Genomic DNA, 14,834 nt, shown 5'->3' with positions numbered 1-14,834 from the left:
GATGCTGAATGAAGAATGCTTTAATTTGCGTTGTGAAAAATTGTTATTCTAATGTAAACAAACGGTTTGGTTGACGTTTCTTCTCGAACTCGCGTGGCGCACTCTACGTTGGTGGTGCATTAAAAAGGCGTATAGAAAATTGGTTGTATAGGACGCCAATATTCAATAAATGTTCATTTTGGCCTTTTTTAAGCAAACATATTGATACTCACAATTTTTGACGGAAAACGCACCGGAACTTGATTTACTCAACACGCACCATACTATAAAATGGTGCTAGATGGTCTTCAAAGTGATAACAAGATGACAAATCATCTTTATTTTGAGTAATTGAGCAATTTACTTCTGTTTACCATCATATTTACGATGCAGCATTGATTGAGCCGTGAAATGAAATGAATATATCTTATGAAAGTTCACCTGGAAAAGTCAGAGATGCACTTCAGTCTGATCGTAAAAACGTTTTCTTCTTCAATTCGAATGTTATATTGGAAGGATTTCACGCAGGCTTGATGAAAATTATGATTTAATGCTAAGTTTCACGAATTTGATATGCAGTCTGTAAACATTATCATCATCATGTAGTGGCGACATCAGCGTTGAGCTTTTGCGGCAATCTTCCAATACCACCACACACAGTGATTGGAACTGAATGCGATCAGCTGTTGAGAGCAGCCCTGGATAACACCACCACTCACTATGCGGTGATTGAATAAACACCGTTTGGTGAGACCGAATGGAATTCAACTTTGAAATCTGTGCTAGGGAAATCGCTTTTCGCAGGCAATCGGTGATAATTTTAGTTATCATAGCAACAGATGCACATTCGTGAAATTTTCAATAGTGACATTTTGAAAAATGATAAAGTCTTAAATTAAGCAGATGCGTAAGAATATTTCTGATCGATTGGTGATAAAATTATTGAAATTGGTCAAGGGGCAGCTGAGTTATTAACGTTCAAAATCTTTCATAATTTAGTTACATGTTCCATTTTCGGTTTTCACAAAGTGTATCCCCATATAGAAATCACAGACGTAGTCTTACGTCAAAAAGTTGTTGAATATTACATGGAAACTGCTGCAACCTGGACAATCCATCGGTTGTGTACTGTAACGTTGTACGATGTACATCGATTTTGCGAACAAAATTACATCCATTGATGTAATATTGTATCTGCTTTTTGCTATTACATCATTATTTCATACATCAGCTTGAATTACGTTGATCGATATTACATTTTTTTTGCTGTGTAGTGAGCCAATTTAAAATCGTTACTTTCGTATCGATTGTTGGTACTACTAACTAAGATACGTTTAAATTGACCGTTAAATGCTTGTTCGATTAACAACTTGTGAGAGTTATGTCTGTTTGTCTGTGGTTATATCACAAACGAAGTGACAGACTCGAAATCTTTGGTGACAAACCTACTATTGCAATTTTTCAATGTACCACACTAACACTATTACCAACAATCAATACGAAACTAACGATTTTAAATTGGCTCACTACTTGCCTAGCCTATTGGTCCCAAGCAAATTGATTAGCGTACCCCATTCTAGTCGAAATTCTAGTACTACGCAATGTTTGTTTTGATTCGCTATGAAAGTTTGACAGATAAAATGAGGGGTTAGTGGATTTTCCTATATTTCGAGGGGTGAATCGATTAGCTTGGGACCGAAGAGAGTACCAGAGCTGAGCCAAAAAGTTGAGCACGTTTCATCGGGACCTTCTAGTCTTAGAGTTACCTCTATGCTATTACTGGATTGTACTAGCATTTTCACCAAATGTACTAAAATGTTTTTGTTCTATCTCTTTCACTCTACTCAAAACTGAAATGCATAAAAAAATTACAAGATGATACCATAGAGGTAACTCTAAGACCACTGGGTCCCGAAGAAAATCATTATTATTTTTGGCTCACTCAGTACCAGAACAACGGTACCAAGCAGTCCCAAGCTATTTCACTCACCCCTGCATGTTCTGCATGCATCCACACACCCCTGATGTTATCTGTCAAACTTTCATAGCGAATCAAAACAAACATAGTGTAGTAATAGAATTTCAACTAGAATAGGGTACGTTAATCGTTCCAATTTAAAATCGTTAGTTTCGTATTGATTGTTGATGATACACTCTTTGCACACTGTCAAAGATCATTGCACACAAAATCCACTTTGTTCGAATCAAAACAAAAATACTAGCCCATCTGTTGGCTGATGGCATAAGGCATAAGCTTCTAAGAAAATTCTATTACACAGAAAAAAGCTCACTGTAAAACGTCGTTGCTAAAACATTACCGCCATCTGTTGAGTACACTGTGGTGGGTAGTACGCTGAACAGATGGCGGTAGTGTGTTAACGTCAAACGCAAGGGATTTTACTATGCGCACCACAGGTGGCAGTACTACCAACTGAGATACTTTGAAGTTGACCATTAAATGCTTGTGAGTGTTATGTCTGTTTGTCTGTGTTTTCACCATCGGTATTGATGCTAATAGGCGAATCCAATAGAAACTAAGCGATTGATTCAGCCTCTGGCGGTGAATAGAGGAACCCTCAAAATAGTGATGAGGGTGGAAATTTTTACCGTGAAGCATAGGAAGAGGAACATATTTTCACCTTTCCTGATTAATTTATCCACCGCAGGTGCTTGAAATCATCATCCACGTGGAATATTTTGTTTTATGTTTCTGGTTTGCAGTGATCCGGCTAGTGCTTCCATATATTTTTGAAGCGAAAAATTAAGATTTATAAAATTATCGCAGCGGTTATGACCTTCCGGATTTTTAATGTGTGGTTTTTTCAGCTATAAACCAGTTCAGATCTGTAGATAATCGAAAAATAAGACCACTCCTGATAGAAATTTGCAAGTTGTGCATTAAAATGTACATTATTTTGAGTTTTGAATATAGTCATTATGGTGTAAACAAATGGGTTGGATGACATTTTCTCTCAAAATCGGCTAGCGCACTCTACATTGATGGTGCACGAAAAGAGCCTATACTTGGAGCTGTCCTTCCCCTAGCTACAAACCCTATCACCATTGACGAGTGCACGGATGAATTTGAGTTCACTCACTCGACAAAAAGTGACACAACAGCGGGGCCCTGTTTACTAAAAATGAACACATATGTGTTCATTTTTAGTAAACAGGGCCCCGCTGTTGTGTCACTTTTTGTCAAGTGAGTGAACTCAAATCCATTCGTGCACTCGTCTACACACAAAAAACAAAAATTGTTTTAATAAGAATAATGCCATTTCAAATTAAAAGTTTCCTAAATTTCGTTATTTTAACAACGAAAATATTCAAAATAAAAGTTATTTTTTTGGTTTGAAAGTTTTTCTTTCAGTTTCGACTTGTAATTTTAAAAGTGCATTTTTTTAAAATGAAAGTTGTTCAACTGTCAAAAATACATTTTCTAGGCAAAGTTTTTGGCAGCACTGGACCTCGTTTTGCCGCTTAATTTGGCTTGACGTCAGATGTGTCACAAAGAGCGAGGAAAAGTTGGGAAGGACAATAATTTTCCTCCGTGGAAAATAATTATCCCATCAGGTAAGCGATCAAATTTAAGAACAATAGTAGAGTTTAATTAGAGATTTTTATAAAATTCAGATAAACCGAAACAATAGTCATCTGCGAGCGGACGAGATGGCTAGGAATGAACAGAAACCCTCTCCGAAAACGGTCTAATTTGACACCTTCCTTCCGCTATCTACTGCCGTAAAATCTCCACCGGTAAACAATCACGCTGCTGACAATGCTGGAGGTTGTCTTCTGTCCTTAGCCCTGCATCTGTGACATCACCATGTACCTGTTCCTGTAGCAGGTTTACTTAAAGCGAGAATAACTCCAAGACGCAATAACGTAAACATCAACAAAGATAACAATAACAATGTAAAAAAAAATTGGATCTTATCCAATTGAAAAATAATAATAAAGAAGATTGAAAATTTATCCACTAAAATTAAAAACAATTTTTTTTTTGCCAAATAAATATTTTTTGAAAATTCTTTAGTTTAAATTCAAAATGCCCATTTAATTTTAACTATGCCACATTTTCAAGTCAAAAATAATCCACCATTAATTTAAACACTAATACATTTTTCATTTGACAGTTCTACAATTCAATTTGAAAATATGAACTTTTAAAAGTATCGAGCGGACAACTTTTGAATTGACGGTTGGTTGACTTTTATTTTGAAAGCTAACCGCTTTCTACCAAAAAGAACCAATGCAAACTTTTAAATCTACCAATGGATTTTTTAATTTTATAAACGACTTTTCTTTGTGTGTATTAGATAAGCATATTTCTGGTAGCCTTATTTGCTGTTTTGTTTTGATTATGCAAACCGTTTTGCAATGTTCCATTTCACTTTCCTCCATTCCTGGGACCCTAATAAAAATATACCATAAACGAAACATAACCCAAATGATTGCTGATATCTGAACACGTCGTTAAGGAAAATGACCAAACACATTTTATAAGGGGAGGGAGAAGTGAAAAGCACACACAGAATTCATTTTATACTTGTTTTTCTTGTTATGAAAATTTTTGCCAACTTAAAGTTTAACCAGACGGAGTTGTTATAACGGTTGTCAAATTGCAAATTGCAACACAGAAACTACCATCAATATAGCACTATAACATGTTATAACTCTTTAGTCTGAACAAGACTGTGAGTGCACTAAGTGCACACCCAGTTAAGAGCTGTCAAACTGTTATCATCACAGTCGGAAGTATTTTGCATTCTTACAATCCACACCGCAGGAGGTAAAAAACTTCAAATTATGTAGGTAAGGACACTGGCTCGCACACTAATTATATTTAATAAATTATACATGGAAAAGAGCCTGGCGATTTTGTATTTATTATTTGTATAGTGAAAACAATGTCGATTTACTGAGTTTAATAGTTTAATCAGCAAAATGCTGCCAAATGTCAAAATTCTTTATTGCTGAAAATCAGTAAAGAAATATAGCTGAAACATTTGCTGATTTTCAGTAAAATATTTTCATTTTGACAGAAGTTAGAATTGCGGAAAAATTCAGCAGCAATATTTTGCTGGAAAGTATGCTGATCTTTCATCCGAGCTTTCATCAAGTCTAAAATCAGCAAAATTTTGCTGATTTTCAGCGATTTAAATTTGGTGTGCAGCACCATGTATCGGTGACGTTCCCACTTATCTTTACACAAGTTTCTGGTAGAAGTTGGACGTCTGTTCGCTATGCTTTGAGTGTGTAGTGACTGTTTAAGATTGTTCAGTGTGCAGCGAGAAACTGTACTTTTCTATTTGGTATTTTATTATGCCACTAGATATTTTAATAAAACCTCGGTTAATTGTATCTTACAATATTTATTTGAGTGTATTTTGCATGAATTATAAAGAAACGGTGTCCCATTGCATGAAATAACTGGAATCGAAAGTGCGTCATAAATTACTTTACGCAAGATTTCAACACGGCCTTGTGTCAGTAAGGTCCATTAATCGTTTTGTATTATCGCTCAACTTTACGTGGAATATATCGCGAACTGATAATTATTAATTTACAGGCAATCCATTCGCGATATATTCCACATCTCGTTCCACATAAAGTTGATCGATGTTACAAAACCATTCATGGGCCTTACTGACTACCATAACCATAACCATTATGTTCTCAAACCATAAGTAAAAACGTTCTAATATAGTTCTCTTTCCGAAAATGTATGGAGAAAACAAGAATTTGGAATGGTAATGGTTCTTAACGACCCATTATTTGTAAGGTCCGCTTCCTAAAAACCATAATACATAAGGTTAAAACTTTATCACACAAACGTTCATGTAAGGTTCCAAAACCATTTCAGTTAAAGTTAAGGAGGGATTATAAACAATTTATAACCATTATCGGTAAGGTCAATTTATGGTTCGCGTTTATGCGGGTCAGCTTGAATTACGTTGATTGATATTACATTTTTTTCACAGTGCATTCTCCAGAAAATAACTCGTGCTGCTAGTGCTTTCAAGTGACCCGACAGAAAATTATCCCCCTTCTATCGCCGTCCCTGCATGCGAATATAGAAATTGCGCCAGTATGTCAAATTTTGACAGCCAGTTTGACGCTACGACGACAGAAAATCAGCAGACAAACGACAAGAGAGAGGCAAAAAAGAAAGGAAAAAAAGCAACCCAAAGTGAAACTGTAAATAAGTGCCTCCGGAGGAAAATTGTTTCGTATTTGCGTTATACAACCGACGGGATCACTCTATCCTAGTGAATTCGTTCGATAAGGCTGTGAAGACCAGGCAGGAAGTGGAATTTGGTCCGAAGACGAAAGGTTTCTTCGCCATTTCAAGCACAGAAGATGGCAAGCTCTTCAAGGTAAGCGCACGGTCGGGAACGGCAGCAGAAAAGGGTGTCTGATGGTCGTGTCGCACGTTTGGGAAGGGGGACGACGACGGACGTCGGGTGGTTTGTGATGTCACGACCTAGTAATCTCTTTTTTGTGCCGCACAGATTGGTTACGAACGAACGAGAATGAAAATCGTTTTGTTTTCGTCGCCGATGCCAAGAGGATGCCTCTGTAAAGTACTTTGTTTGGCATGGCTGAGATTAATGATGCGGCTGTTTGTAAATAATGTTTTATGTTTTTGTCTACAGGGATCTTCACCTGAATAAAGTATGTTGTTATTCGCATCCGGATGCACCGCTGATTGAGGACTATCGAGCCGGGGACATGATCTGTTCCGAGTGTGGCTTGGTAGTCGGAGACAGGGTTATCGATGTCGGTTCCGAGTGGAGAACATTCAGTAATGAAAAGGCCGGAGTGGATCCGTCTCGTGTCGGTGGTCCGGAAAATCCACTGCTTAGCGGAGGTGATTTATCCACAATGATCGGACCCGGAACAGGACCAGCCTCATTCGATGCATTCGGAAGTAAGTTGAACCGTTGAGTTTTGCAAGGGTTTACCTAATCCCAATCCTGTCCATTTGCAGCCGCCAAATATCAGAACCGTCGTACGATGAGCAGTTCGGATCGGGCACTGATTGCAGCCTTCAAGGAAATCAGCACAATGGCCGATCGGATCAATTTGCCAAAGACGATCGTGGATCGGGCAAATAATCTATTCAAACAGGTTCACGATGGCAAAAATCTGAAAGGTCGTTCCAACGATGCCAAAGCGTCTGCCTGCTTGTACATTGCCTGCCGACAGGAAGGAGTGCCGCGTACGTTCAAAGAAATCTGTGCCGTCAGTAAGATCAGTAAGAAGGAGATTGGCCGGTGTTTCAAACTGACTCTGAAGGCACTGGCCACATCCGTCGATCTCATCACAACCGCTGACTTCATGTCCCGTTTCTGCGCTAATCTTGGTATGTACAAAGCTTCTATGAAATCCCTTAACCCGTCACTAACGCAGTACGCTTTATTCAGACCTTCCCAACACGGTACAGCGGGCCGCGACGCACATTGCCCGGAAAGCGGTCGAGATGGATATCGTACCTGGACGGTCACCGATTTCGGTGGCCGCGGCAGCTATCTACATGGCCTCACAGGCCTCCGATCAGAAGAAGACCCACAAAGAGATCGGCGACATTGCCGGTGTGGCCGACGTGACCATCCGGCAGTCCTACCGGCTGATGTACCCGCACGCGGCGGAACTGTTTCCGGAGGACTTCAAGTATACCACCCCGATCGATCAGTTGCCACAGATGTAAAGTATCTCTCCAAGCGGAGAAACAACATAGGCACAATCGATATGCTGCGCGTATGTTTACCGAGCTACTTTTTCTTCGGCTCCATGTGGAACTGATACAACCACATTTGTCGCTTGTTAGGCTTAAGTTATGAACTTCAATTTCCCGTTAGTTAATTTTCCTTCCACACTTCCACATCGCATCGCAGTAGATGAAAGAATAAAGAACCTGGATTTAGATTTATTTATACCTAAAAATAAAAATGTGCCACGTGAAATGTTTCCGGCACTTTCGATTGCATAGCAGCAAAACATAATTCAGTATAATAAGTGGAAATGATCTGTCCCGGCCTGCGCGTTGTTGAGCAACGGGACACTTGAATGCCACCTTACCTGATCAGGGGTTGTATCGATAATGAATATAACTGTTATCAAACTTAGATGTAACATTTCGCTCTTTGGATGAAAAAGAGACGATAAATAATCACAAGGTAAGCCTGTACAACAAGACGCATAACGTTTTGCTTCTGAGAATGAACCATTGAAGAGAAACAGAAACAAAAGTTAAATTTGACTAAACGTTAACAAAATAAACTCAGTACTTGAGAAATCAACAAAACTATATGATAGTTTTAAGGATAACTTGATAATAAATATTATTTGATTGGAGTCTAAGAACCAGATGCTTTGTAATGGAGACGCTTGGTGGCCTTACCTCTTTTCTAAAGTGGGAGAACATAAGAGACTCTTCTCCTTCTGGGACCAGTGGCGGGAAATGCGGTAAAATACGCCACCCTTATGTCTCAGGGGTCACCCCTAAATTTTGTAATGCGATAGTTAAGAAGTGTAGACACTGGGCAACCACCCATCGAGCCCATATTATTGTTTTCGTTCAAACCGTTTGATGTATGTATGTATGTAGGGTAGCCACCATCCCTTCGAAGATCTTGTCTGGTATGCAGCTCCACTTAATAGCAAGATCAATTTGAGCTACCGATCTGAATTCACAATATCGCTGTATGAAGGGCCAAAAACGGTGGGGTGGACCCGTAAGCAGAGGCACTTACGCGAAATCCACGGGAATTTAAGAATCTCCTTCCAACGATACGATCCAACAAATCGAATAACGCAATTCGCAATACTTATTAAGCTTCCTACAGGATGGTTTGTTAAGAAGGGCGCGTCAATCTCCATGAAACTGTTGGAGTAGAATTCACACCATCATAATCGAATCGGTAGGATAAAGAAAATGATAGTGTTTATTCCCTCCTAGACTCCGGTTGTCATACCACTCCAATCGTCCAGTTCCAGGTCAAATGATACCCTGATGCTCCCTCCCAACCCAGTATTTATATATATATATATATATATATATATATATATATATATATATGTTCAAACCGTTTGATTCATACAAAAAAAATCTCGAAAATTTTTTGTTAAATAACCAATGTAACATTTCCGCCATACGTCGTTTTGACTAGTTAAGTCGACAGACATGCTACATTGGACGATTTTTCGCAATGGCACAATTAATGAGTATTACATTGGACGTTCTACATCATCTAGATTCCTTTTCACAGACTTCAGAATAGAGTACCTAACACCGGAAAAATGTCGCAGCTGCGCCAGCAGTGTCGAGAGTGTCGGTCATCAGACTGAATTTCTGGATCAACAATAGAAAAGGGTTCATCAGCATTTGTAAACAAACCGTTCCAAAGCCCATTCCTCGCAAATCGAAGGCCGCCCACACAAACCAACACCATCATCGTGTAGGTGGAAGTTTTCCCTATCCGATGATGGGGTTGATTTGCGTGAGTGGCCTTCGCTTTGTGAGTGAAGGGCTTTGGAACGGTTTGTTTACAAATGCTGATGGGCCCTTTTCTATTGTTTATCCAGATTTGTTTGCTTGTATAGCCTGGTACGCAGCTGAAAAGTAATGACGTTTTTACGTGCTACGGGATAGGACACGGAATGCAAAAGAAATTACTTTTCCTCAGCATTTCTTGACCCAGTACCGAGGGGGACGACTCTATCTACGATGCAGAAAATATTGTGTTTTGCTGTGGCTAGCTGCTCGCACGCTGAGTAGATAGAAAGAAGATTGATGACAATTCTGAAGATTTCCTGCAAAAGCCTGGTACGCAGCTGAAAAGTAATGACGTTTTTACGTGCTACGGGATAGGACACGGAATGCAAAAGAAATTACTTTTCCTCAGCATTTCTTGACCCAGTACGCAGTTCAAAAGAAATCGGTAAAGGAAAGATCGATTACATTAGTATCGTGATCGACATGAAGGTGGCGCATTCTGAATGCAATTTCACTTTCCTTGCGGAATAATGGTCTGATCAATTATTCCGTTAGGTAATGTTGGCGTTTATTGCAAAACTGATGTTTTGGATGCATTTAAACAACATAAACACTAATAAGTGTTGATTTTACAATCTGACGACATCTCCCTATAATCTCAAAATTTAGCAGCCTATAGCTATCAAATTTTCTTTTGGGAAAAATCCTCAAAAATTACTTTTCCGTTTTCTTTTCAGCTGCGTACCAGGCTAAAAAGATGATGCGCAATGCAAGTAGATGCGCGAAATGAAAGAAGATTTTTCGAAGATTAATTCACTAGTGTGAGATTGTTTGAGCATCTACAATTGAGATTTAGATGTGTCGCCCCCCTCGCCCAGTACGCAGTTCAGCCTGGTACGCAGCTGAAAAGTAATGACGTTTTTACGTGCTACGAGATAGGACACGGAATGCAAAAGAAATTACTTTTCCTCAGCATTTCTTGACCCAGTACGCAGTTCAAAAGAAATCGGTAAAGGAAAGATCGATTACATTAGTATCGTGATCGACATGAAGGTGGCGCATTCTGAATGCAATTTCACTTTCCTTGCGGAATAATGGTCTGATCAATTATTCCGTTAGGTAATGTTGGCGTTTATTGCAAAACTGATGTTTTGGATGCATTTAAACAACATAAACACTAATAAGTGTTGATTTTACAATTTGACAACATCTCCCTATAATCTCAAAATTAAGCAGCCTATTGGCAAATCAAAGTTGACACTCGTGGAGAATAGAAGAACTATGAAAGTGATGATGGTTTCAAAATTTTCCACGGGAAGGTATACGATTGCAATCTTAAAATGCTTTTATTTTTCAAATGGAGCATTTTATTTAAATCTGGTTTCTGCTATAGTGGTAGAAAAGCTGAAATCTATGTATACACTTAAAAATCAGGAAAGAAATTATTTTTTCTATATTATATGTTTATTGAGTAGTCCTTATGTTTTCTACTAACGTAGCATCAACCAGATTTAAATAAAATGCTCCATTTGCAAAATAGAAGCATTTTAAGATTGTACTCGTATACCTCAACGTGTAAAATTTTGAAACCATCATCACTTTCATAGTTCTTCTATTCTCCACGAGTGCTAACTTTGATTTGCCAATAGCCACCTATAGCTGTCAAATTTTCTTTTGGGAAAAATCCTCAAAAATTACTTTTCCGTTTTTTTTTCAGCTGCGTACCAGGCTTTCAAAAGAAATCGGTAAAGGAAAGATCGATTACATTAGTATCGTGATCGACATGAAGGTGGCGCATTCTGAATGCAATTTCACTTTCCTTGCGGAATAATTGGCGTCTTGCAGCGAAACTTTTCCAAGCTTTCGCCACCTACATTTCGAAGTGAGAACTACTAGAAGGAGGATAGTTTCCAAATTTTCTAAGTAAAACAGACGCTTTTTGGGGCAAATCGGTCCATAAAGAAAAACTAATAATTTCCCGTGGAAACTTTTGCTTGAATCGTGTAAGAAAACGTGTTTGAAAACTATTTGTTATTATTTCGGTATGGATCGGAGATATTTTCATGGAAAATTATGCATAACAAGTTTGCACCCACAGGGAGAGGTTACCTCCTGCGCAGCTGCATTTTTCAGAAAATGGTAAATATGTGCGATTTTCACTAAGATGAAAGTGGAAATTAAGTGCATTTACTTAGGAAAGGTTGTATCATGCTGGTGGTAATAGAGAATTGGTTGTATAGGACGCCAATATTCAATAAATGTTCATTTTGGCCTTTTTTAAGCAAACATATTGATACTCACAATTTTCGACGGAAAACGAACCGGAACTTGATTTACTTAACAAGCACCATACTATAAAATGATGCTAGATGGTCTTCAAAGTGATAACAAGATGACAAATCATCTTTATTTTGAGTAATTGAGCAATTTACTTCTGTTTACCATCATATTTACGATGCAGCATTGATGGAGCTGTGAAATGAAATGAATATATCTTTTGAAAGTTCACCTGAAAAAGTCAAAGATGCACATCAGTCTGATCGTAAAAACGTTTTCTTCTTCAATTCGAATGTTATATTGGAAGGATTTCACGTAGGCTTGATGAAAATTATAATTTAATGCTAATTTTCACGAATTTTATATGCAGTCTGTCAACATTATCATCATCATGCAGTGGCGACATCTGCGTTGAGCTTTTGCGGCAATCTTCCAATGGTCTGATCAATTATTCCGTTAGGTAATGTTGGCGTTTATTGCAAAACTGATGTTTTGGATGCATTTAAACAACATAAACACTAATAAGTGTTGATTTTACAATTTGACAACATCTCGCTATATCTCAAAATTTAACAGACTATAGCTGTCAAATTTTCTTTTGGGAAAAATCCTCAAAAATTACTTTTCCGTTTTCTTTTCAGCTACGTACCAGGCTTATAGCCTGGTACGCAGCTGAAAAGTAATGACGTTTTTACGTGCTACGGGATAGGACACGGAATGCTAAAGAAATTTCTTTTCCTTAGCATTTCTTGACCAAGTACGCAGTTCAAAAGAAATCGGTAAAGGAAAGATCGATTACATTAGTATCGTGATCGATATGAAGGCGGCGCATTCTGAATGCAATTTCATTTTCCTTGCGGAATAATGGTCTGACCAATTATTCCGTTAGGTAATTTTAACGTTTGTTGTTAAAATGATGTTTTGGATGCATTTTAACAACATAAAAATTGATAATTGTTGATTTTAAAATTAGACGACACCTACCTATGAACTCAAAATTTAGCAAAAGACACCTCCCTATAGCTGTCAAATTTACTTTTGGGAATATTCCTCAAAATTACTTTTCCGTTTTCTTTTCAGCTGCGTACCAGGCTTATAATGGTATGTTTTACGCTAACTTTTAAGTACCCATTCATGAGTAAAAAAAAATCATTTTCCAGAAAAGTGTCAACTCATTAACCCTTCGCTTGTGCCAAAAACAACTTACGTTGTCTGTACCTCGGGGTCAATTTGACCCCAAATTCAAATCGTAATAACTCTGCGAAGGTTCAACGTATTTTTGAAATTTCAAAAGTTTTGTAAAGTAAACTCAATGCGCTTTCAGCTTAAATTATCAAAAAATATTTTAGAAGGCAGATCTCTCATAGGGAGGGGTCATTGTAAAACTATACCCATGAAGCGGCATATTTGGATGATAGAGATCACCCAAGCATATATGATATGGTTCCTTCTGTAAAGCTATTCAAGATAGTGTATGACATAATTTACTCACTAGATGGCGCTAAAACGGAAATGATCAAGTTGCGCCTTCTTATATACACATTATATAACGGTATCTATAGATTCTGATTAAATGGATCGTTCCCGTCTTCAGCAAAGTTGTTCAGATGGACAAGACCTATTCTAAAAAAAAAGACTTTAGTTCAGAATACACTCACCACGTGGCACTAGTAATTAATTTTTCATTGTTTGTCCTAACTTAACATATGGGTGAGATAGAAGGTTTCCGACTTGGGTAAACTTGTTCAGATGGACTAGACTCAGGCACGTAGCCATGTGAAAAAGAAAAATCTGACCCAAGATAATGCATATCTGTTACCTGTACTGTATAGGTAATAGATATCCATTACCTGGGTAAGGTTTTTTTTATTTTTCATATTATATTAAAATAATTTATGGACAAGGCTTCAGGCCTACAGCCCCCTCTGGCAATGGGACTCGGGCTGTACCTATATAGTGTGCATGAACAATTTATGTTTGCAGCGATTCGGTTAAAGATTATGGGACCATCGAGTTTTTACGAAAGATCAGCCTCGTTTCACTTCCGTAGGAACTAGGGTGTAGACCCAATTTGTAGCCTTCTAAACACAATCCGCACTGTACCCCTCTTTTTCAAGCAGGATTTCATACAAAATAGAACGTTTCTCCTTTTTTCATATGTACCATTGGATTTAATAAAGAGTCACACATTGTTTCTATTTAGATTTTAAAATTTCAAAATTGTTCAAAATTCAAAATAAATTACTTTTCGTTTTAACCCAGGTGCTCAAGCTACCTAGTAACTTATCTGCTGTAATTTTTATCATATGAATCTAAGTGATTTTAAATTGTTCCTGCCTTGGAAATTCAGTATTTTAAACAGGTCTTCTAAACCTGCATGTCAGTATAACAATTCACATCAAAACTAAAAACTAAAACTATATCTTATCTATGTAGGTATAAAGGAAATTATTCGTTGCAATTAAATATTGCAACGATTTTTCCCTAAAATAATTAATTATTTTGTTGGACATTTCTAGAGCTGGAATTAGGGCATAACAGCTTTTGTAAACAATGGCTTCCCTCGATGATTTCTCGAAAGACATGGCTCTTCCTGGCAAATCAACATTACCATCGAATAGGGGAAGACTTCCCCTACCCGATGGATATGTTGATTTGTGTAGGGGAGCCTTGAGTTGCTAGAAATCGACGAGAGAATTCTTTTTTTACAAAAGCTGTTTCGCCCTAATTCCAGCTCTATCTAGATTTGTTCTAAAGTCTCAACATTCAAAATTCTATGTACTTCGGTAGTACTGTACCAGGGAGACAATTTCAAAATCATCTTCAGAACTTTGTTCTTAATCCTTTGAAGTTCTTTTTTCCTGGTAGTGCAAGATCTAGACCATATTGGCACAGTATAAAGCAGGACCGGTCTAAAAACTTATTTAAATATTAGAAGTTTATTCTTCAGGCAATGTATGCATTTTCTGTTTATAAGAGGATACAAACATCTTATATATTTATTACATCAATGTGATCTTTCAACACAACCACTTTCAATAGGATTACAATCTAAATATGTGGACCTCATATCGGC

General features: G+C 37.7%; 1 protein-coding gene across 2 annotated transcripts; it reads left to right on the top strand.

The window, feature by feature from the left end:
- The first annotated feature begins 6,119 nt into the window (after positions 1–6,119).
- Positions 6,120–11,368, top strand: TfIIB (transcription factor IIB). 2 transcript variants are annotated; one of them, XM_065225462.1, is made up of 5 exons: positions 6,120–6,359; positions 6,639–6,913; positions 6,974–7,348; positions 7,410–7,698; positions 11,356–11,368. In XM_065225462.1, the coding sequence occupies exons 1-4, from the start codon at positions 6,343–6,345 to the stop codon at positions 7,691–7,693; spliced, it is 951 nt and encodes a 316-aa protein (XP_065081534.1). In that variant the 5' UTR covers positions 6,120–6,342; the 3' UTR covers positions 7,694–7,698; positions 11,356–11,368. The 2 variants fall into 2 exon arrangements, with proteins under 2 accessions (XP_065081534.1, XP_065081532.1); XM_065225460.1 differs by lacking the exon at positions 11,356–11,368 and having other exon boundaries at positions 7,410–8,349.
- Positions 11,369–14,834: the final 3,466 nt, after the last annotated feature.

Source organism: Ochlerotatus camptorhynchus, unplaced genomic scaffold (assembly GCF_037179485.1).
Source record: "Ochlerotatus camptorhynchus isolate MF236.1 unplaced genomic scaffold, CSIRO-AGI_Acam_v1.1 ptg000229l, whole genome shotgun sequence".
In the NCBI taxonomy this organism is placed as follows: domain Eukaryota; kingdom Metazoa; phylum Arthropoda; class Insecta; order Diptera; family Culicidae; genus Ochlerotatus; species Ochlerotatus camptorhynchus.
Note: the sequence above shows the minus strand (reverse complement) of the source record. Positions and strands in the feature narration are given on the sequence as shown.